Source organism: Dermacentor andersoni, chromosome 4 (assembly GCF_023375885.2).
Source record: "Dermacentor andersoni chromosome 4, qqDerAnde1_hic_scaffold, whole genome shotgun sequence".
Classification (NCBI taxonomy): Eukaryota; Metazoa; Arthropoda; class Arachnida; order Ixodida; family Ixodidae; genus Dermacentor; species Dermacentor andersoni.
The window spans coordinates 183,147,352-183,172,644 of record NC_092817.1 but is presented as its reverse complement, the minus strand read 5'-3'; the positions used below and the strand labels follow the sequence as shown (position 1 = coordinate 183,172,644).

Here is a 25,293-nt window from a genome sequence, read left to right as displayed (position 1 = left end):
TCAATGAGGCAGCCTGCAGGTACAACACTGGAACTATATTCATGCCCATACAGAGTCCTGCACCTCACTTCGTTTGAAACCCAGGCACCATGCTCTTCGTAGAGCAGCAGCAAAGAAGACCATACAAAAAGAAAGGCGGTAAAAGGGGGGGAAGCAAACCAGGGCACACCAGATCAGAGGCCACATGTCCAAGAAGCCCCACATCGCAAAACACTCCAAAGACTACAAATTTGGTGTCTTTTAGAGAACTGAAGAGAAGGTGAAACTTTGAGAGCTGTTTTCTCAAAACTGTTTTTTGTCTTTTTGCTCAGTTTATGGAGCTGATTTCTTCCAGTTTAGCCTATTTCCGACTTTTTCTTTTTGCCGCGTTCCTTGGGCTACAGTGCAGGTTGTGACAGTCTCACTTCTTTATCTTGACTTTTTATAAATTTATGATGCGGCTTTCGTCCACCCCAAAAGTCTGCTTGACGTGAATGTAACATAAAAAATGACACTCCAAAAATTTGTGTTGAAAAAAAAGAAAAAAAAAAGAAAAAGAAGAAAAAGAAAAGGCCGGACTGTCACGACCTTCAGCCCACATTTAGCTATGCAGTCAATACTCAATGAGCCTCCCATTGCATTCTTTAAGCTCTCCAGGCCTTCTAGAAAGTTCGAGGGAAAAAAATTCTCCTCAATAAAATTAATAATATGTTCTCAAAGTATCACACTGAAACTTTTAATGAAGCATCAGGGAGACATTCTAAACATATGTGGCACTTTTCATCGAAATCCATGAAGCAATATGGAACTTGACTTTCAAAATCACATGCCCCCATGTGACATGGAAGCCCAGCTTCCTTTTTCTCAAGTGCCCCATTCCACCGTCAGAGCTCAGCACCAGTTATGTTGCTAAACTGGGACAACAGGACAACAGTTAACAGGACAAGACCCCAATCGGGTTAGCAGACTGACCAGGCCCGTCGAAAGGCATGAGTACGGTGGGCACGGGGCTGTGCGAAGGCAGCGGCAGGATGTAGAAGTCCTTGAGCATGCGCGACAGGTTACCCACTACGCCGCACCGCTTGCGCGAGTTCAGGTACGTGTAGAGCTCCCGGTAGGGCCGCCGTTCCTCATCGTTCGCAGGCTGGAAGCGCACCACCAGCAGCTCCTGCGCACACGCGGCATCGTGTCATCTCGGGTGCAAACTACACCGCGGGGCACCAGCTCTCGTTGGACACCCACTCTGTGCCGGTAAAAGCAGTGGACGGTGCGACAACACTAGGAAGCATATTCAGCGGGTCATCTCACACCAAGACAGAAGAAGTAATCTTTCACTGCAATGCTGCATGTACAAGTTGGTGCACCCTGCGTCCACAGTGGGCCAGCCGCGTCCAGAAAATAAAGGCACGCACATGCAGGCAGGCATGTTTACACTGTGCCGTTACGTGTTGGATCCCCTCTCGACATGGTTTCGACGGTTTGGTTCCATCCCTGTCCCATGTATTACTATGTTCTTTTTCAGTGTGCACTGGTGGGACAAATGTATGAACACATTTACATTGAAATTAAAAAAAGCACCTGCAAGCTCGACGTGGCACATGCTAATTCAATATACAGCGAGCCCACGCTATAACAAAATTGCTTTATCAAAATGTTGCTTTACTTTAAGTTTTTCATGGTCTCAATTGCAGTGTTGTGCATTTTCGACCAGATTATTCCAACTGCGGTTGCTCTGGACTCTGCTTAGTATGAAGTGCAAAGTGGGAAATCTGCACAGGATAGCTTGATGCAGCATACAAGGTAGCCCTTTGCGTTTTGCAGCCGTTTTTGTGTGGTGACATGCTTGGTATTAATCAGCAATTCAACCTGCATCGAAGTTCCAAATTTCGGCTTTGAAACATAACTATCAATGATTATAAAACAAAAGTTACCTAGCACACACCTCGCACAAATATACAAGACCTCCTTTATGTGGTTATTTCAGCCAGTAAGTCATAATTTATGTTTTTCATGTATAATGTACTGGCTCCATGCTGAAGATCAGCTAGGAGTACGTTTGGCTGCGCTGGTAAAAAGCAACCAGCAACACAGCCGGCATGCTAGCCCCAATGCGGCTGTACAACCACGGCTTCGGTGAGAACACGGAGATGGACAGCTAACAAACAAGCCCCTAGTAAGAGTGTGAGAACTCACTTCGTGCTATCTTTGTGTATCAGTTACCGAGATTGACATACACGTGCGAAGGCTATTTTTCTTCTTCCACAGCAGCAGTGAGGCAGAGGGAGAATGACCCACCTTGTTGCCGGACTGCTTGATCTTGCTCAGGTAGTCCCACACCTGGTCAGGTATGATGCGGCCGCAGACTTGTATTGTATCCGGGATATCCTGCTTGTCAGGCCCCCCAGCCATCAAACAGAGTCAGACGGCAAGTCACACATCTCGTGCAATGCCAGAGCTAAATGCACTCAAGAATGCACAAAAAGTAGCCAGTCTCGGTACCATTTTAATCAAATTTCTTAGCAAACTTGCACAAACATAAATCTGCATTTTATGTTCGTCAAAGTTTGTAAATCGATGTACCATTCCACTGTGTCTAGGCGAAAAAGTTCAACAGGAACGCGCGATCGCTACAACCTACACCTTTTAAGAACTAATACAACTGGCTTCTTCCAGGAGGGCCAACAACAGAATTTGTCAATGACTGCTCTTTCTAAGCATGACATTAAGGCTAAATAGTTAGTTGCGGGAATCGCTAAGAACTGTAAGCCTGCACCCCAGGCCACGTTATTTCAAGGCTGGCACTGGGCATGCTTTTGGACACCTTGACTGCTGTAGACATGGTGGAAGCAAGCAGAAATTGATGGAAATAAAGAAAAATAGAAATGAACCTGCCAAGTGGGCCTATGCAATAAATGTTCATGAATGCAAGCAAAACACAATATATGGTAGAATGCCGTTGATGCCCTTTTCGAGGGAATGCAGAAAAAGACCGCAACGGCTCGGAAATTGCAGCAGTGAGGAGGGCCACAAATGGCCACAGCAATGTCACAAACAGCTCTGCAAGGCTCTCAGTGCAGTTGTTACGGCGCTAGTGCTGCAACCAGGCAAGGCATGTGCACGCGTGTTTAATTAAGGAACACGTACAGTCTACTTCCAATCATTTGACCCAGATGGGATGATTGAAATCGAACGAATCATCCAACGGGTCAAATTAAACAGGATGTAGAAAAGAATAGGAAAATACACAGCTTATTAATTTGGCAGTATTTTTCTAATTCTAACAAGCCCCTGAATCAAACGTGTGGCCACTTTTTATGTGTCCAAAGAAGAAAAACGAATTGACATCAACACTTCTAAACAGAGTAGAAATGTAACCCGCACCCAATTTTTCAACAAGAAACATGGGCAAGGGTTTAACAAAATATGTGTTGCACAACGGCAGCTGGCCGTGGTGCAACTGATTGCCTAGTCAGCTTCGTCACAATGCGCCCGTGTTCTGTGGTAAAACATATAAACGCAGTAAAGGCAGTTTTGGTTCCTTTTCTTCACACTGAAAATTGCCAGGCGCCACGCAAGCAATTTTTGACATAATTTCCTGGAAAAAAAAAAAAGTGAAAAAGAACAGGCGCACGTTAGAATTGGGTAAAATCTCCCCAGGGCAGGTCGAAAATGAGCATTTCTGACGGGAGATTATGTGTGTTCAATGCATTTATTGTACCTATGCTCTGCCATGACAGAGGCTGCCACTAAAGGGGTCTCTATTGGGGCCAACATAAGAGTCAGGCACGTGCATGCTGATTGGTCAAGTTTTAAATATCTGGTGAAGGCCATTTTTAGGATCGAAATAATGAAAGTGTGGATGCATAGAAATGCATGGGCACTGGCCAGGACCTATGGCCGGGATCGAATTAAGCAATAAATCGAATTAATGAGGTTTTACTGTAGTAGGATGTTTCGTGACAGAGGCTCCTTTCTACTCTTGGTATGCTTCACCGCGTAACACAGCTCCTTGCAGCAAAGCTGACTAAAGAGAACTGGCAATTACGACACTCGTACAGGACCTTTGCGGGCCCCAGTATGCGTGGTTCACTGTATGTTTTAACCAATGCATAATTCTCTGGGTGCTTCACCAACTGCTCTGTGCATGTTTTCTCCAGACATGATTGTGCAGCACCTGATTTGTGCAACTTACGTCCCTTGTTGCAATGTGTTGATTGCTTGTTGTGACGTACTGGTTGTTTGTTTCAGCGTATTGACTGGCTGCTGCAACGCACTGGTCACTTGTCTCAACGTATACATATGTCGTCTTTGCAGCAACGTACAACAGCAAATTTCCCTTTGCGGCACTAGATTTATGCGACAGGCATGTTCACACGCAAGGTAACATGTGGGATCATTACAGAATGGCGACGTATCAAGTGGGAACATAATGATTGTTGAATGAGCTGTCGTGTTCAAAAGCATTCTGTTTGTTCCTTGTACATATTGTAGCACTCTATTACTGCATATTAGCACATTTCTTACTTTGTATTTTGTGTACATGTGTTGACACATGCATTCTAATTACTGTATGTTACAATCTTTGATTGTACTTTCCACCTTATACAATGCCTCTAGGGGCCTGTACGACGATGAGAAAAACGAGAACAAGGTGCTCCCCTCCGGCCTTCACCTTGCTCTCGTTTTGCTCATCATCTTGAATTTCCATCTCCCGCCTTCCCCATGTTTTCCCTAGGGGCCCGTAAGGTATGTATAAATAAACAAACAAATAAATAATACATGGAAATCAATAGGACTTAAAACGGGACTGCAAAAATATGACTTAGCAGCCGGCAAAACGCAACAGTGAGGAACATATCTGCGAGGTTCCACTGTACTACAAAATCTCAGCGCCGTCGCGAGTACTTCTTACTTAGGCACTGCATAACTACGCCTTCTGCAAGAGTGAACCAGCAGGGCTGGGCTTCTGCACTCCTACACACACTTCTGAGCTTATAGGGAGAACAGAGAAAAACAGCAACCACCACCACTGCTACCAACCATACCACAGCAAATCTTGTTCTGCGCTAGTTTTATTACACAAAGCAGAACTTCCAAGAGGAGTATTGCATGACGAATCCAACTTCAGATTTACGATTTATGTTTACAATGTTGTATACATGGGTCTCATCATTGTCCTCTCCTTCCTTCCTAGATGATTATAACATCGGTAATAAGAAACTCCGGACACATTTTAGCAAATTACCCCTCTATAACATATCTTTTATGATCGTAGCACACGTCACTTGCCATTATTATTTTGTTATGGACCTCCATGTCTTAAGAACTTTACTGCGACTGTTTTTAGGCCTCTATGGAGCCACGTTACATCTACCTTTAGTCACCAACCGTACCATCAAATACTTCGTACACCCTGCACATCCACATAATTATCATTTTGCTGCACATGGGTTTGACACACTAAAACCTTCATCACTGGTGCAACAGAACACAGAGAAACCAGAAATCTCACCCGCCGTGCCCCCTGGAGACATTCAGGGTGCTCACCTGTGAGAGGAAATCGGTAGGACCGGAGACCTTGTAGGCAGCCGTGACAAATTTGGACACCTCCTGCATGCTGATGAAACCCTTCCACACCGAGCTCGGCTGGGGCTGCTTGCTGCCACCCTTGCTGGAGTCGGGGGATCTGCAAGGACCACACGAGTGACCCAAGGCTCCTCTTGCACATTTCCAGTGCTGGCAAAATTTTTAAAATTAAATCATATGGATACTCCAGGTAAACTTCCCCTGCTGCCACTGTGAAGTTCTATATAAAGACCAAGTGCAGTGAGACCGCAACTGCACGCTGTGCACTGAAGGTACGAGGGAAAGCATGTGAGCATGAGCCAGGAAGGACGATGGCTTGATTGCGGGTGCGAGGGAGGAAAGCAGGGGGGCCGTTTTACACCGGCCGTGCGGGCTACATCTTGAAGGTAATCTGCGGTGGATACAAAGCCTAGGTGCGCAGAGGGCTTCGCAAGTGCTGCGTTCTCGCTGCTAATTCGCTTGCTGCTGCAACTGCTCTTCCTCTCACCAGTGTTCTTCTGACAGTGTCTGTCTGCACCTGACGCTATGGCCGTTAATTTAGTTGGTAAGCGAATGTTTACAAGTTTATACGGTCAATAAAACTGCTTTCCTTACTTTATATAGCTGTCTAATAACTTGCTAATGCAATTGATCTTTTGCCTTTTGGGCAAACCGGCAACATTTCTTTTTGGACAAATTAGCCAGATTGTTGCCCACTAAAGTCCATTTTAAGTGAAAAGTCACCGAGTCATGATGGTGATAACTTCCTGATAAAATAGGGTTTTGCATGTTTTCTCACTTTTCTCAAAACATATTTTTGGGTCACTTCACTAGACTGTCGGAGTGATATCTCATGATCTAGAAGCGCTGGAGCACTAATTCTTTCTTTAGCAGAAAGCCTAATCTGCATATTACAAAGTGCTGAGAGCAGAATTTCAAATTTGTGCGTATGTATATTTCCATTTTATTAATTTTCTTTCGGTGCGGTAGCCTTAGGTCAAGGAAAAAATTTTGATCACTTGCAGAATGGCTAACTAGAATTTTGTTTGAAAACTTTTTGCAGCATTGCAGTTATTGCACATTATAGTATCTAGCCATGCAATAATATTCACTTTCTGCTGAGCAGCTTTTTTTCCACTGTCTCCGGAAACAATAGAGTGGCAGCACTGTCAGCCTCCTGAACTAATTGAACCTACAAGAAAAGTTATTGCAAATTTGATATCAGCACGAACAACTAAGTAAGCTTGTTTATCTTCATCAGATTTGGCCATAAGATGCAGGAAATAATCTCCACAACCCATGTCCACCCTTAAAGGCATAATTAGAATATAAAATTATATATATGCGTAACAGCCATGCATCATGCAAGAGCTGCAGCCATGTCTCTGAAAACTCGTCCGACACCCCACGGTTGTGTGCATGCACCACCTGCACCAGTAGTAACATGCACCCCCCCCCCTGGTGCCACATACCCGAGCGAAACAGTGGAACTTGGCTCGAGGTCAGAAGAGTCCTCGCGTGGCCTCCGTAGCCCTTTGCTGTGCTCTGCAGAAGGTGGGGGCGTGCCACCCCTGCCGCGTGCAGGCGGAGGAGGAGGAGGGGATGTTGATGATGCAGATGATGACGACAGCTCGTCTGCCAGCGTTGGAAGGCTACCGCTGGGTTGTGCAGGCACACTCGCTGTCGATGAACTGCATTTCAAAGCAAGGGAGTCAACGAACGGCCGGCAAATGATACTGAACTTTGATTTAAAGAAACTTTCTGGGGAAAGAAAAAGAAAGTGAAAGTTCGGGAGTACCGGGCTTTTGAAACACATGAGCACTAGTTTTGGGCGCTCATTCGTGCCATCATGGTCCAAATTCAACATACTCATTAACGTTCAACCAATGGAAATAGTGGCCTCAAATGGCACCACACATACAGTAAAACCTTGCAAATTCGACCCTCGTTAATTCAGAAAACTGAATAATCCATATTTGGTTCTGGCAAGCATACACATTATCTAACGGCATCAAACTTATTAATTTGGACATATTTATCTACACACTGGTTAATTCGTATAACTCTCGAAGCGCGGCAAGCCTGGAGCACCGTAACTCTACGAAGCAAATGCGGAGCTAATGTCTGACCGAAATGGACCAGCTGGAGTTCATGTCTCCATAGTCATCAGTGAAAACCGTACGCTGAAAGACAGGAATGCGTTGTGCCGACTTGTGCCTTATGGCCTTTATATCTCTTTTTTTTTTTTGTTTACTGCAGCGCATGACACCACATTCGCTGCACGCTTTCAGAACTGAGTGGTCCCCGTCCATGATCATGTCAATAGTGACCGCGAATCCATCTGCAGCGGGTGTGGCGAAATGTAGTTCCGTTTTGACTCGGTGCAATGCATGAGCAAAGTTACAATTGCAACGGCAGCTGTTGAGGACGAAAAGCGATTATACTGCGACCCACATGCTGGCATCACACCCGCCGACGAGTGCTAATCCGCCATGAGACGATGAGAATTGCAGCCTCTGCACTGCTTTTGTGCAAAACAGAAACAAAATTTGCCAATTTATTCAGTAAGTAAAAGCTTGTTGATGTAGCAAGCATTTGTTTATTTTTCCCTTGATACCCTTGATAATTCGACATTCAGTTCATTCAGCCACTTCTTTCAGTCCCGTGAAGTCCAGTTAATTAGGTTTTACTGCAGTTTGTGAAATGAAGGCTACTATGATGCCATGAACACAGACGGCTAAGGTTTATACAGTGGAACTCCATCGACATGTTCTTCGCTGTTGCGTTTTCCTGGCTGCTAAGTAGCGTTTTCATGGTCCTGATCTAATGCCCATTATTCCTACATATTACATTCCTTATTGATATGTCGCCATTCCGTAGTGTTATCTTATTTCACATTCCATTTAAATGCGGCAGTCACTTAAATTTAGCAGTGCAGAGTCAAATGCAGAGTACGAAATGCTAGAAGTACGCAATTGTCAGTCCTGATAAGCACGTCACGGCACGATTAGTTTTTGCTGGCTTCCCAATGTAAGCTTTTCCGCAGTATAGTCGTATTATGCGGTGAAGCATATTGAGAGTGGAAAGCAGACATGATCAGGGAACATTTTCCTTGATTATACTGCGTGCAGAGCTGTTTATGATGTTGCTGTTGCCATTTGGGGCCTTCTTGACTGTTATGTTTCTTTTTACCACAGTTCCTTGAAAAATGCATCAACAGGGTTCCGCTGTATTCAGAAAACTATAGTAAACAATTCCTAACAATGGTTTCATTAATCTGTGAAAGTGCCATCCACAGAGACACCTAAATTATTTGCCAAATAATTTTTCCCAGGCCTGATCTTGGACAATGCATTGCATTTCGTTTATGTCAATAACTGACATGGTGTTGAATCCCAAAGATACAGAAACTGGCCCTGTAATGCGGGTTTCATAGTCATCATTACCACACAGAGGCTATTATGCTGCTTAGCTGTTTTCGTATGCTGCTCCCATCGGGAGTGTAGCCACAGTAAATGAGTATCAAAGCCACAAACTTGCACTCAGCAGAGAAAGGTGCAAGTGCTGATCCACTACATTGCCTCGATTTGAAAAAATTGATACGTTGTGGCTCAATAATTAAAAGAGTAAAGAAAGAGGTGATTCTCAAAAATAGGGTCACTAAACTCCGCACGGTGCGCTGTCCTTACCGTCGTGAGGGCGGTGGTGGTGAAGGAGTCTGCCTATCATCAGGGGGTGGGGCAACCTGTGACAAGAAGACAAAACAAACAGTGGCATCAAAAAACAAGTACAGAATAAAGCACAATTTTACGCAGATGCACGGTTCATTCAAGCACTTGGCATTGTGGTTTATTACTAGAGGTGGGCAAATAAATTTTCAAATACAAATCGAATGTGAATAGTGAGTATTGAATATCAAATAGTGAAACGCATTAACATATAGTACTAACATCAGGAATACTAAGCCTGCACTGATTAGTGCAAGAAGAACAGCCATCAGGTGGAAGGGATAAGTTATAAATACAAGATCACAAATTGCCATTAAATAACTGCACGAATAGCCTCTGAACATCTTTGGAGGCTGGTTTCAAACAAATTTTCTCAGAATGAATGGCGGTTGTACCGAGTAGCTTCCCAAAACTTAAAAAAGAAGAAAGAAAAGAAGAAAGGTTGGATAAAAAAGAATGAGATCAGTAATTGTGGGGAAAAAAAAGCTGCTGGTGCTGTAGACACGTGTAAAAGGGCCATTGAAAAGAAATATCTAGTTGTAGCATAAAAGATAAAACTGCTACATCAGGGCTTACACAGGTTCACAAGAGAAAAATTTAACAACTTTTCAGGGACTTTTAAAGAAACCTTAAGAATACCACAGCTGTGCGCACATGTAAACTTTTTACTGCAGCACTACTACTTCTTCCCAGGCATGCCGCCCGTACGCACAGAGGAAATGGCAGTGCAGATCACCCACTAACCGTGCGCACTGCAACACCATAGCCAATACGCGAGGGTGGGGGGAACACCTACGACACCCGATCGGATGTGCACAATGCGGCCAGGAGCTGATGCACATGCTGTTGAGGCTGTACCTTCGTCAATTGGCTGCCAGGGGATACAAACCAAGGCAGAGTTGGCACATCTTATACATACATATATAGAAAGAAAGAACCTGCTGGCCTCATTGTGGCCGGCAACTTTTTTGGGCCAGCCGGAAGTCAAGGTGGTCAAGGGGCTTGAATCAGATCGCACTCTGGACGTATGTCGTGCTAGTCTGGCCGAAAGCAACCCAACGAGCAACACCAGGAGAAGCGAAACGAATGATGGGACAAGACGGCGAAGAATGCAGCATCAAAATGGGAAGGAAACCGTTTTGATTGCTGCGCACGGGTCCTATCAAGTTAAACGTGTGTACCACGATCCGATAGTTGCCGACCGACAATCCGGGCATGATTTGGACAGCTACGCAGCACTGCCACTCATCCCTTAGACTTAATGTACCAGGATGACCGTAATGTAAAATGCCAGTGCGTCTTGCGATAATTCAGCCTGACTGTATGAGCATTTCTAATACAACCACCAAGCCAAGCGGAAATAGCAATATTTTCCTAGCAATAGCAATATATTCCGAAGGGTCGTCGACCCTTCGAAATTGAAACTAGCAAATCATAGTCAATCTACTAGTTACCTATTGTGCAGAAACCACAGCACAAGCCAAGCCACTTAAGTCGTAAAGGTTACATTTGCGATTTGCCCGATTTGTCTGATACGTCCGTTCTGCTCTTATCAACCACCGTTCCTGGCCAGCGTGATTCCATTAATAACATGGTGGGTGGAGCACCACTCTGACCACTGACGAAGCACAAAAAGCGTGCAAAGGAATGGCATAAAAGGCACTGCTAGAAAATTGCGGCCACGGACCGTCTAGGGCAAAGGCAAGCGTACGTGCACATAGAAAGTGTTGACAAACTTGGGACATATTCCGGGACGATTGCTTTCGAAGATACTTTCACTTTCCGCGTGACTAGCATAGGACACATCGACGAGCCGCAGCATTTTGGCACTGTGATAAGATAGCGTGCTTGGCACTGTGTCAAGAATGCTGTCACTGGTAAACGCAGGCACACTAGTCACACAAAATTGAAGAGATCTCCGAATGTGATGATCAGAGAATACGGCATGCCCTTTTTTTGGCCATTTGTCAAATAATGTCCCTTATCTTTTGGTGAATACGGTGTTTTGGGCTCCTGAATACTTGGACGTTTTGGTAGTGGTCCCCATGGAGTTCAAATTATTGGTTGGCGACTGTTCCATGAAGTTGAACTGTGCCTGCGCGTTTTAGATGGAGGCGGCGGCAGCAGGTAACACTTCTACCAGTGCCTTTTGTTGAGTGCAGGAGAAACAATATCTGACGCATGCCCCCTCCTTGTGCAGGCGCAGCTTGACATTGTAGCGTGAATCGTGGTGCTGGTCACAGAACGCGGTAAGCTACAGCACTCTTGTAGTGCAGTCTGCTGGGACCACATTGAGTCGCCATGAAAAATGGGCCACATAATCGGACCCCTTGAAGAACATAAGAATTCAAGGGTTTTCAAGAGGGGAAAAGAAATTTCAGAGCTTTCAAGGCCTTCAAACTCAATTTTCAATTTCAAGGGTGTTCAAAGATTTCGAGGACCTGTGTGTACCCTGTACATGACCACACCGTCAAAAACACTACATGACAAAACTAGAAGGAAAAATCACAAGCTGTGTGGGGATGCGCGACTCTCACGCGTTCCCTGATATGTTGTTTTCCTGCATAGCTCCCGTCTCCTGTTTTCCGGCTTCGCCATGTGGCCTGGGGCCCGCGGCGGTCAGTGTGGTTGAAGCGAAGTACGAGAGATGGCGCAAGTGTTGCGCTGCTAACGCCGCCTCACGGTGGGGTTACTTGGGCGCGGAAAGGAGAAGGCGCGTCCTCTTTGGTTCGGGTTCGGCAAGCTGTGCGGGCGTTCCGCGCGTGCGCCGATCCATGCTTCTGCTACACCGTCCCACGAGGGCTCCTATGAATGCGCCACCGTTCGCGTGAACGACCAGGCGTTGGTGTCCAGCATGGGGCAAACGTATTCACTCGCTATCCGGTCACGGTGAGTCGGACTTCCGCGATTTGTCGCGTGCCCATCGACATGTTTTGGGGATAGCAACTCGGCTAGCAGGCATTAGTCTATGAAAGGTGCAATAAATGCCCTTGTGATTGTTTGCACTACTGTGTTGTCGTTCCTTTGTCCCAAGAGCACGGGTGAGAACTCCACAGCTGTCATGTAGGCTTCTGGTGCAAAAGCGAAAGCAAAGCATGAATTAGCCATTTTGTTTCTGCATGGCTTCAAACACCTTTGTTGCTGTCTCACTTCCGATAATTTATGATGTTTTGTTAAGCAGATGGAGAACAGTGACCTGACTTAAGCAGTCAGTTACTGCGTAAGATTTGGTTAGTTCCGATGATTCGAAAATACCAAATAGTTAACCTTCAAACATGAATGTGAATAATTAGTGCGCAATATTAGATTCGCCTACCCCTAGTTATCACTGAAAATGCTTGGAGAGAAGGAGATGTGCTCAGAGGCGGGAACAGGCAATCGGAGCAGCACTGCAAGGTTGGAAAGAAGGATCGGAGGAAGCCTGCTTAGGAAATTACCGTATTTACCCGAATCTAATGTGCACTGTTTTTCCAAGAAAATGGGTCCAAAAACTGTCTGCGCGCTACAATTGGATACGAAACCAAAACAGTGTTCACAGCATTGGCAATAGCCTACCGTCGGAGCCGTCAGACACGTCACCGTTACAAGATGGCAACAGAGGACGTTTCCGAGATGTTTCTGTGGGCCACGCGTGGGTTCATTTTATTCTTGTCTATGATCTGGAGTGGTTTCCTCTGTCGATCACCTTCGCGAGATTTTGCATGACTTGGCACTGGATGTGTCGGTGAATGTGGTCATCCAATGTTTCTGGTGGTGTTACACAAGCTCGCTATCTGCACACACTGCCAGGAACGCTGTTGGCCGCGCATACTTTGACAAGTTCAATGCAGTCACGTAAAAACTCGTGAGAGTGACAGTAGTGCATCTCTAAAAATGATTGCTCGAGGATACCATCATCATCACAAATTCATCACAAATAGCGACAAGAATGCGCCGTTCTCATTATGAAAGCTCATTGAAAAAATATCTCTGCTGCGAACGAAATTCTACACATCTCATTTTTTTTTTTCTGATCGTGAATGTTGGGTGCATGCTACATTTTATTTTATCAATCAGAAGTGTGTTACATTCAGGTCACTCTTACTACTTAAAACCCGCAAAAGTTGGGTGCACATTAGATTCAGGGGTAAATACGGTATGTCATTATGGCACGATTCTTTGATGTGCCGACTGTGTTATCCATTTGCTTTGTTAGAATGCACCAGTCACTGCGCTTTACACTGTAGTCATCATTAACCTACACCTGGTAGGCTTCTTTCTGTAACCAAATTCTTCACCTTTCGCTTGTCTTGGCTATTTCAAGCCTTTTCAAACCCGGAAATGTGACTCGCTCATCGAAACGAAAATTGTTCGTTGTACATGTTTTCAAATTTATATTGGTTCGTTCCAAATACTTCAAAAATTGCAGATACTGAAATTTGACCTGAATAAAACATTCAGTCGAATATTAAAACATATGTCATATTTGCCAAGCTTAGAAGATTGTGTACCACCTGAGAGTAGCAGAAAGCTACAAAGTAAAGCAATACAGGTTTTCCTTTACCTTTCACAAAACAATTTTCCTTTAACAATTTTCTCTTTCATGTAACTTCATGCACATAGAAGATTTCAGCAAATCTGATTTGTCAAGGTTCATCAATGCGCTCCCAAAGTACGGCATGGAAGCGTTACTGCACTACCTAACTAACCTAACCTAACCTAAGGAGAAGTCCTATGACAAGGACTGCAGAAAAACGAATTCACCGACGATTACAATACTCAGCCACGGAGTTCAGTGTCTCCCAACCTGGTTCAGGAAGTGCCCATGCCACGAAGGGCGCAAGAACACAAAATTAAACCAAAGGCAGCATCTTGCCTTCCCCGTGCAGATCTTGCAGTTGAGATCAAAGAGGTGTGACCGGTGCGCATCCGTCGTGTCCCTGCCCGACTTCTCGGCCGTCTCGACGGTTGCCGTCGTGCTGCCGACACTGGGCACCCGTGCAGCTGGCGGCTCAGGGTGCTCGGCCGCTGCTTTCTCGTCGGCTTTCTGAAACGCAAGCACGGACTTTGTCAACGCACCCAGCAAAACACGTAACGGCTCGTACCACTGCTGCTCCCACACGTGACAGGAATCATGCAATCATTCCGCGCCTTCAATGATAATATGGCATGGGTGTGACATTAAGGTGTGCAAACAGTAAGCTTTGAGATCCAACGAAATATAAATCAAGTAATGTCAGAAACGAATCAAACTGAATGTAGAACACATCTAGAATAAAAAACAGCCATTTTCACAATGTTAGCGCCTATCATATCACTGCAAGTTATGAAGCATTGTTCATTAGGCATCCTATCCTAATGGAGCACGAAGAAATATCGAGCAGTTCACGTAGGCACAACCAGGACTATTAGGAGATTCCATGCATTGCATTTCGGGAGGAAGCGTCTAGCTCCCTGAGCAATGTACTCCACTGCATAACTTCTTGCTCTTTATGTCCGCTATGGCTGCTGGAATGAAACTTATTGCACATTTGCTCCAATTTTATTTCTGATCGTGTGCTCTTTAGGATTTATGCTTGCCAAAAGCTATTTTAAAAATGTTCCTATTTTTCAATGCTGACCGTTCAATTCAAAGAACAAAATGAATAGGTAACTGCAGATTTGTTATTCAAAATTTTGGATGTTCAGCACTCCCTAGTGTGATATATCTAGACTATAAACCTACATTAATGACCTTCCAGATCAGAACGCACGGCTCAAGCGCAATGTTAGGTGGAGCATGGCGAGCACCACTGCACAGTCGTTGACCGACAATTCGGACTCAACCGCCAAAATGTCCAAATTATTGATAGTCCAAAATGACAGATTTGCCCAAAAATGAGTTCCTTTATCATAATTTATAAATGGCTAAAAAAAGTGCCATATTCTTGGTATTCTCGAATTGTCACTTTTCGAGATACCTTCCATTTTGTGCGACTAGCGCAAGACCCTTTGGCGTATAGGAGCGACGGCATCCTTGGCATAGTGCCTAGCATGCTATCTCATCAGCGTGCAAACACTGCCGCCTTACAACGTGTTTGGTGCTAGTCACACAAAAATTACAGTGTACCTTTCAACGCTGATCACCCAAAATGCACAGCTCAAGTTTGTCGACGTGTATTGCTGCACACACATACACTCCCCCTTGGCAGGGACACTTTGAGGCCGCGATTTTCTAGCAATGCCTTTTTGTGCTTCATCAGTGATCAGAGAGACCCTCTGCATGCGTTATCAGCGAGATCAGCCTCCAATGAACAGTGGATGATGGCACAGAATCGAGCAGAAAGCATCACAAAAAATCGCGGCTTGTATCTCAACCATTCTCGTACTGTCGCTACAGATGGATGAGAGTACGCTCAATGCATGCACCGAATTCTCATTTACTAAATTGACTAGGATTCCACACTATCGATTTTATGAAGCAACAGCGGTATGGCCGACAATCATACAGGTGACGTCTCAAAAGGAAAATATTGCCATTTTGCTTGACTTGGTGGCCATATTAGAACACACTAGTGTAGTTGGAGTCAGAATTATCTCAGGATGCACTTTACGGTGTCCAAAATTTCAGTAGTCATTAAACGTTAGATCTATGGGGCTAGTGGTCGTGCTGCGGGTCTTTCTGAGTAATCAAGCATATCCAAATTATTGGTTGTCGACTGTAATTGCAAGATGGAAAGAAGGAAATGGCAATGACGGTGTGGCACCCAAAAGCATTAAACTGGAGACTCTCTTCATACGAGGCACATTCGAGAACTTTTTGTTAGTAAAGATTCCCGATGATGATGATGATGGTGCTGATGATGATGATTATCAAAGTTTATTGGCGCAAGGGCATCTAAGGCCAAAGAGCGCCAGGTAAAGATTCCCGAGGAGATGCCTTTAACATATGACATATTCCCTGCCTTTCACCAAGTGCACAGCACGGAGGGCCCTTTTTAAAAATGACAATTTTGTAAGAACAAACTCATACAGTTGACTCCCGTTAATTCAGCCTTGGTTAAGTCGACTTTTCACCTAATTCAAGTGCACTGAAAAATCTCGACGAGAAACCATACACTGCTATGGAAGGAAAACTCGTTTAGTTCTAACTCGAAAGCATGCCACTTCAGTTAATTCAATTCCCACCTAACTGCGCCTGTGCCCCCTTAGGTGCACGGGCGAAAATAATCTCGAAAGCACTAAATGCAGCAGACGACGCTTCTGTTCCCCTAGACGCGAAGCTCTGCGTGCTCACGAAGCAATCTGCTGTCGTTTGTTTTGTGTCGTGTTACGTTGGGTAGGTGTTAAAAACATGTCGGTGCTTTTTGTCTCATGACGACTGATTGAGTTATGCTTCAGAGAAAGAAACAAGAGGATATTACAGATTAGTTCAAGCAATAAAAAAGATTTGAGTTTGTTCATTTTGCTGCTGTTTGTTTATGTGACCTTTCAGATAATTCAACCAAATTTTCCAGTCCCGCAAGGTTCGAACTGCTGGGAAGGTGACTGCATTAAAGATTCCGACTTGAAATGGTTACAAGTACCAGAATAGGCATTGTAGGACGTCGCGAATATGGCCGTCAAGCAGAGCGGCAGCTCGGCCAAGAACAGAAGAGTTGTCTTTGCTAGTGGCTCGCGAGCCACGCTACCAAGATATTAAAAGGGCGGCAAAAAGGATGTTCCACGTCCGCCCGCCATGGCTCTGAGTGACGCAGGCTAACACTCTTGGGGCTAGATCTACTAAAAATAAATAGTGTACTCAAGTCGGTGGACGAATTGGTAGCCATTGCCATAGCACAATTGGTGGTGCAACACATGCGTAATGCGGAGTTTGTCTCCCACCGACGACAAGTTATCTTTTCATCCACTTTCATTATCCCATTTCTTTATTATTTTCTACCTTCCAATTTCAACCACAGCTAATTTCCTCCTTGCATTCCTTGGCTTCATTGTCTGTTGGCTGTGTATGGGGTGGTATTGTGACGCATGGTGATGATGGACGACCATGAAGCTACAGATGGCTTCCTCCTGCAGAGGCAACGTCCAAATTAAGGTAATGGAGCATATATATATATACAGGGGTGCAGACATGGGACAAATGGGCTCCCGGGCAGTCTCGAATGTAAGGGACGCCAGATGAGGCTACAGGCGTAATTTGTACGTGACACGATCACCGACTGATCATACTCTGCTGCACTCAATGCTGCCATCCCGCCTAAAATAAAGGCTCCTTACTTGAACCGACGGTTAGAGAGATTACCGTACGACAATCACAGCTTTCATTCAAACAATGCCTCAATGTGCCGGAACTGCACAATGAGTTACTAAGGACGCTGCAGTGGTAGACTCCAGATTAATTTTGACCGCCTGCGGTTGGTTGACAAGCATTCAAGCCTAAGTGTACAACCATTTTTGCAACTGGCCCCACGATCAAAATGCGGCCACCTTGTCGGGGCATCAAACCATGCTCAGCAGCAGGTACGAGACGGAGTTGAAAAACTTGTTAACATAGCATGCATTTACAGGTTCGACAATGAGATTCAGTGTAGGCAGTACGCAAGAAGCCGCAAAGAACGACAGGGGAGACCTGCAGCACTTGAGGCCAAGAACCATTCTCGTACACCAGATTACGCACTGCCAACTCGCCACACTCCTACACTTGTAGAACGCGAGATGGCGACGGCCACGATGCCACTGGTGGCGACACCACTCACCTCCAGCAGTCGGAGGTTGTCGTCGTCAATCTCCACTTCCCCCTTGTGCGTCTTCTTGAGAAGCGCATGCGACGACACGTTCTGCGCTGCCTCCATCTGCTCCTTCTTGATCATCTCGATGGTCTGCAGAGCAAAACAACAGATCACTCTCAGAGAAGGTAACTGAAGTTGAATTACTCTCATGCACTTTAGGACAACTGGTTATGGAGCCACTACGCTGAAAGAAAATACGGTGGAATCTGCTTCTTAGAAACTTTGCATCATAAGATGTCTCAGATTAGTGCAGATTAAAAAAAGATTTTCCAGCCAGAAGCAGATTATTTCAATGTAAAAGTGCTTCAGTAGTAAGAACGTTAAACACCAAATTACTTCAAAATAGCAAGCATATGTATAATTTGTTCCGTGTTAGGGGCAAAGTGAATATAAGAAATTTGTAGGTCAGAATATTGGGCACATCTAAGATTTGTGAAACCATGAGATATGAATATACCACCAGTATCATGATCATCCTACAAACTTACAAGATTGGAGAGTAATATGCGTACTTCAACATGCCTTAATTTAAATGCATTGATCTCACACCTGCTTTTCATTTTCACACTCTACCAGTGACTTATTTTGGCATTTAATCATGCACTGTCATTTAATAAAGATGGGTAGTTTATAAAGGCAATATCAATGTCTTGGCTAGCCTATACAACCGACAGCCTTTAATTTGACCCTGATGGGAACAACAAAATTAGCTCACTTAACCAACGGGTTGAATTAAACACAGGCACAAAAATATGCAGAAGCACACTGCCGATTCATTAGGCAGTATAGTAGGCTTTCGTTAATTTGGTCTCGACCAAAGGTCCCGGCCGGTGCCCATTCATATATACGAGGCCAACCTCCATTATTTTGATCTAAAAATTTGCCTTCGCCAGATAATTCGAACTTGACTGGTCAGCTGCGCCGCCATACAGCTTTATTATGTGGAGAAGCACACGCAATATACAGGGATGGAAGCGGCCAAGGGAGTTTTGGAGGAGCTCTGGAAGCAGCAAATTTGGCACACTGGAGCAGTTTTGGAGCAGGAATCGTTCATTTGCGAGCAGAGGATACACATCTGGGAGCACGTTAGGTAAGCTTCAACATGAGTAAAATATAGACAATTCAATAAAAGATGTTCTCTATTTGACTGCAGAACACTATCAGGTTATGGGGAATCAGTTTTGCGGAAGCTCGAAACACGAAGGAAAGTTGACTACAGGAAAAAAAAATGTCATAATTCGACAAAGGAAACCCATATGCGTCCTCGGAAACCTGTATTAGGTTACATACTGGACGTGCTAACTAAATGTGGCCAATAAAAATAAAAATAATAGTAACCAAAGGATTCACACGAACAGCAGCAATTGTATATTGACAGGCTTTTGTTAATGCTAGTCAACAAGCACTCTTTTTTCGTTGTGCACTAGCAACTAATATTTAATTAGCAAACAATAATTACCTCACTTATTGGATAAGGGTATTGGATAATGCAAAATGTAGGTTGTTTTAAATCCAGTGATCACTCATGTTTCAATATCCTCACAGCTTTTTCATTGACATTTCGTCAATTAGGTGAGCTTATAAAGTTAGCTAATTAGACATTCGTGCACTGTGACCAAGAAATGCTGACTGTGACAACCATGAACAACACCCACCAACAAGTGAACACCGTTTGCACAATGCCCTCAGTTATTTATTATTTCTTGGTGAGATTCAGTTGGAATAGCAGAGTACCATAGAATAAATGCGAAGTTACTTTGTTGGCGAGAGGGAACAAAAAAACAAAACAGCTAACATTTATGAAAAGAAAAGTAAAAGAAGTGTTCAGTGGCTTTCCGATCAGCGTCACTGACCAATATTTTGGACAAGCTCGATTATTAGGGCTGTCCCATAAAGTCCATAACAACTACACCCAATATTTTGAATGCTAAACAATGGTTTCTTAAAATTTTTGGACTGAACAAGTTGCGCCGTGAATATCATTGCCGCTAACGCAATTTCTGCCGTTCGCATATTCTCCGAATCACTGCTAGGGCAGTGGTTCGACCCCGGGAGGGAGAAGCACTGTTTGCGCGGGAAATTAGCTTCGGTGCGGTAGCCGTGTCCGCCACGTTGCCGTTACGGTGGCAATTCCTGGAGATCCAGCTAAGCACAACGTGCGAGCTAGGGGGACGAGATGCGGGAAGGCACCTCGACACCCGCAATGTGCGAAATATATTTTAAGGAGGAACACAGGCCTTAGAGACCAAAAAAAAAAAAAGGAAGAAAATCACTTTTGTGATGACATTATTTTTGGATTCTATAGTGCCGGATGCATCATCTGAGAAATTTTCACACATCTTGCACCACTATTTTGGTTGTAATGGTGTTTTATATCACATCCGTGAGCTGTATTTTCGCTGATGAACGTGCAAGAAAGTGCCTCTTGCTGTGACATGCAGTCCCCGTTCTAAGTTTCCGATTGCAGCCATCTTGGTCTTGTTTGAAAGAGCCACCCTTCTTGTTCAGTTTTCGCACGACTGCTACTCTATGTGCTGAATGGCTATGAAGAAAAAGCCAGTGAACAAATAAAAACTTACGTAAGACATTCGTAATGCATTGTATAGCACAAAGGATATTCCATTACCTGCGGCCAAATTTCAATGTGCCACCAAACACATCCACACTCCAAGGAGGGTGACGCTCAAATGGATTGCTTTGGCTTGGCTTCTAGGGCTACACCCTAGCCAACACATGGCTGTGTGATTATCACTGAACACGAACATCCCGCAAAATTTACCGACTTCATTCAAAGTTAGTCGTATGGCGCAGGATGGCACAATTGGTGCGACACTTCCATCCCTCAATTTATTGTAGTGAATTGTGCAAAGAATGAAAAGAGGCCATGTTCTGTCCTGTGTCCACAATTGCGGCACCTTTCCCCCTGCTTAATATGCTTCACCGCATAATACAGTTGTATTGTGGGGAAGCTAACATTAAAGGCAAACACTGTCAATTAACAGCGTGTCTCGGCATTTTTTTTTTTTTAATACCACTTGTTTAACTCAACCAGCCGGATAATTCTACCAGTTTCGTCGGTGCCGTCAGGATCAAATTAATGGAACTTTACTGTATTTGCGCTGATTTCTTACAGTTCAGAATCGAATGCGCACCCATATTTTCTAGGTTCAAAGTAGAAAACTTTGTAGAACCTCCCCTCAAAGGAAAGGAGAAAAGGAAAAAAAAAAACTTTCTGCAGTATCATGCAGCTTGTGGGCCATTTTCAAACACCTCATAACTTTATCAGGAGCCAGCAATCACACGCAACCCAGTCTTGTTGGGTCAGCAAGTTTGGAGGTATTGGCTTCCATGGGTAGCCTTATCACTATATTCCAAGCCCTCTGCTCTGCTGCCCCAAAGAAAACCTTCATTTATCTTGCACAAATCATCTCATTATCACCATCAGGCAGCAGCTAGGACACAGCATCAAAAGAAACTTGAGATAACCAGGCAGATATTGAAATGTCCTTCTCTTAACATGCAAAGTGGGCAGCTCACTGTTGCCAAAATGCAAGTGAAATAAGCTCTTTTTTCTTTAGTTTTCTATTTTTCTCTCTTTGCGCTCACTTTTGTAAAATTTTTTCTTCGTGGAAAATAACAGCGCTGCAGTTATCTGAATCTCTGATCAATCTCTTGTTTAGATCAATACCAAGATTGTGGCACTGCGTCAATGGAAAGCTGTGTTCATGCTATCAGCCGTGCGACAGCACCTCCCAAATCCAGATTTTCTTCCCGATTTTGAAGACAACACAGTTAAAAAAGTGCATTTTTTTTCAAATTCTGCAGCGCACATCTTCCCAGTATTTTGCCATGAAATAAAAGGTCTTAGATTGTGGGGGGGGGGGGGGGGGGGAAACGAGAAAACAAATTTTTATAATGTCGTCTATTTTGTAAGTGTACTTATGTTCCCGTGTTCCCAACATTTCTGGCGTTTCCAGACACCATCAAAAAACACCAACATTCTTCATGCATCAAATTTTTTTTCATACACAACTAATCAGGTTTACTTGTCGTGCTCAGAGGGTGCGCTGCAGGGCCTATTTAAACTTACACTCGGGCCCCGTCAACAGTACGCAGCAATGAAAGAATGCCCCAACAAACAAACAGCTACTGTTGAAAAAAAAAAAATATGACAAAGAAAGGAAGAAGGAGGAGGCCCACGCACGTGCTTGTTCTCCTGTTCCCGCCAGCGGGCCAGCTCCTTGGAGGCGAGCTCCTCGGGAGTCATGCGCACCAGTCGGTCGGGCGCAATCTTGCCCCGGAGGATCTTGCGGAAGAGGCCCTGATTGCGGCTGTCCTTGATGTTGAACACCAGGCTGCGGTACTTGGACTTGTAGCGCGTGCCCGTGTCCCGGAACACCTTGAACAGCTCCTCCTCAATGCGCAGCGCCATGCGACGCACCTCGTCCACCGACAACGACAGGTCCGAGGCCTCCTTGCACCTGAACGAGGCACAGAAATCTATGAAGGCGTAGCTGCAAAGTGGCCCCAGTGTTAGAAAAGGGCTACCCCTCCGCGTCTTGAGGTTTTGAATGCAATTTGTATATGAAAATGCCCCCCTATCTGCACAGTGTTGCACAAATCCGCGAGGTGGAGAAAGTTGAGAGAAGTGTGCGCAGCACCAAAAGAAACCCAAAACGATTCCTCGAAAAGGAAGCTCTACAGTTGAAGCACATTCTTTTTGGTATGGGCGCCAAACACTGTGTCGCTGCCTCTCCGGAGCACTTGCTCTAACAAATTGCCTAAACCCATGTCCGGCAAGAATGTAATAATTGACAACTCATGAGTGTCTTCATATCCCACCTGGGCCTTCTGTGTGCTACTTTCAGGCGCCTGGCAGAAAAAGTTGAGCATTCCTGCGACACGGGAAGCTATGAACACAAGCACGTGCAGTCGGTTGGGTGTTAGAAAGCTGCTATTACTTCGATTCAGGGGAGAGGGAGAAAGAAATGGTTGCTTCGTGCCATGAGAATAATGCCCAGTACTTGCCTGTTGAGCAGTGCATCTCTTAGCACCTTGCGAACATTCAGGCGGACTGGTTCGGGAGACGGCTGGGCTGCCTCCGGTTTCTTCACCTCTGTATACATGTAGCAGCGCACAAAAGCAATGCCAAGGTTAAGGAATCGGCAAAAGAAGGATGTACAGTCGAGCCCACTTATAGTAATATAGGTTTAAGCATTATACCAAATATAACAATGCGCACTCGGTGCACCGCTTACTACAGTGCTCCCACGCTGTTATCAGTTATAACAATTGGGTGTGTGCACCGAAAGAAAAAAGAATACAAAATCTTTAACGCAAGCCGCCTCACCCGAGACTGTGTGCCACGCACCACTGCCACACTCGCATTTGTGCCGCACACCTTTTACGGACCCGGATCGACTTTGCCGCATCGCCTTATGCATAAACAGCTTCGAGCATGCCTCTTGGTCTTCCTTCCACCCCTCCGGCATCGGCGCAGTAGACTTGTGTATCAGTATTATTTCACTGTGTGTGCCCTGGTGACAGGCTGCAGGCGTTCCCGCAATGAACATTGAAAATGCCAGAACTGCCACGGTGAGTGTTTCCGACAGCTACACTAGGCTACACACTCGCATCTATCATGCCAGAAGCACTGTTTGAAGGTAACGGTGCTCAAAGGCGCAGCTGGGCTCGTTTGACAGCGCAGCACATTAGATGCACTGACTCCTCTTCAGGGGTGCTGCTAGGCAGGCCAGTCGTGGTTATCGTGGTGTGTTCCATGTAATCCGTGGTGAGTGCGGTGGTGCGGTGGCCAAAGACGTGAAGAAGTAAACGTCACTGACATCTACCGCGAAACTGGACGTTATTCAGCGCATCGAGAATGGGGAGAAGCCGATCGTCGCCGACGCTTTCGGCATGCTGTAGGACTTCGTCAGTCATGGTGACACCGCTGGAACTGCAGCCAAGACGGACGCAGAGATTGTTGCCGAGGTTACTAGCGAGCGGTGTGACAAAGTGGCTGCCAAATACGATCCTGCAAGAACTGATGTTGCCTTGCTCTCGATTTGAGCGAGGCTGTGGCAGCCTTGGCCGTTGTATGCTGCTACTGCGGTGCTATAGAAGGCACTGGTCTGGTGCTCGTGTACCATTTGGATTACGTAGAGCAGGCCGCGGTTAGGCAGGCAGTAAGGAGCAATAAGGAGCAAGCTATGCTGCTGCAGTTATTTAACTAAAAGCAATAAATTGTTTGTTTCATGCTACAAGTGAGTATTCACAGTGCCGCGAGTGATTTATTCATAAACTTACACGGGACCTTGAAGCATTTTGTACATCATCTTATATATTGAATTTGGCTACATGGAGGTTCGACTGCAAGTGGGCTTTACTACACTGTGAAACAGTGAAGACACGCAGAATCTCTGCAGAAAAGTGCTCCTCCGAAGAGTTAAGAGGCAGAGGGGAAAGTGTGGCCCGCACAGCAACACAAATTGATACTCTGCCATGCAGCTGCAGCAAATTCCACAGAAGAACTTATCGTGTCAATAAAGTACCTTCTGCTAACATTGCTTGCAACCTGGGAAACAATGTACAGTAGAATCTCGTTGATGCGATTCTGCAAGATACATTTTTCGGGATAACATATTTTTTTCTGTTACCGGCCAACTTCCCATAGGAGCAACGCATTTTCATTTGGCTAGTGCCATTGTGTTCTTGCCTGAGATGGGATAATATGACTGCAGAAGTGGGCTTTTATTAGTATTTCTAAAACACATAGCTTTATATTCCAGTGTACTAGCTTAAATAACATTCCAGCGACCCGCGAACAATGTGTTAGGCTTCAGCCACACTGGCGGAAAAATGCATGCGGCGCAACGCTGCTCAGTTGAGTGAGGAAACGGTGGCTGCTTATCTTAGCTTCAGGAAGAACATTTTATGGGCAATGAAAAGAAGAAAGTTCAGCACAAACTGACAAGCTATTTCAACGTTGCTGAATAAAAGAGCGCTGGCTGCAGTTCGTCTGGCATCGAGTCACGCTGCTCTGCATAACGTGTTATGCGGAGCAGTATCCCTCGAAGCCATTTGATCCTTTGCTATTGAGTTTGTCACAGAGTACACCTGTTTTCTTACCTTTAGGAGCTTGTTTGTACAATATGATTTTCGGATGATACATTTTATTTTCTGGTTTCCACGAAGATCGTATAAATGACATTCCACCATAGTCCGATCAAACTTCTGTGCCCCAAGACTGCCTGTTTCTCACAATGCGTGCACAC

At 44.9% G+C, this 25,293-nt stretch overlaps 1 protein-coding gene across 3 annotated transcripts in view; it reads right to left on the bottom strand.

The window, feature by feature from the left end:
- The window catches only part of pps (protein partner of snf), a 136,648-nt gene that overhangs the window by 17,235 nt on the left and 94,120 nt on the right, over nucleotides 1-25,293 (bottom strand). For 2 of the 3 annotated variants that reach the window (XM_050177883.3, XM_050177885.3), the window contains 9 exons: nucleotides 23,048-23,135; nucleotides 22,224-22,500; nucleotides 17,987-18,109; nucleotides 14,128-14,298; nucleotides 9,234-9,289; nucleotides 7,017-7,235; nucleotides 5,527-5,665; nucleotides 2,275-2,367; nucleotides 952-1,147 (listed from right to left, as the gene is read on the bottom strand). In XM_050177883.3, the coding sequence (XP_050033840.1) occupies nucleotides 952-1,147; nucleotides 2,275-2,367; nucleotides 5,527-5,665; nucleotides 7,017-7,235; nucleotides 9,234-9,289; nucleotides 14,128-14,298; nucleotides 17,987-18,109; nucleotides 22,224-22,500; nucleotides 23,048-23,135 (1,362 nt within the window). The remainder of the gene's footprint in view (nucleotides 1-951; nucleotides 1,148-2,274; nucleotides 2,368-5,526; nucleotides 5,666-7,016; nucleotides 7,236-9,233; nucleotides 9,290-14,127; nucleotides 14,299-17,986; nucleotides 18,110-22,223; nucleotides 22,501-23,047; nucleotides 23,136-25,293) is intronic. The other variant, XM_050177884.3, reaches the window with a different exon arrangement.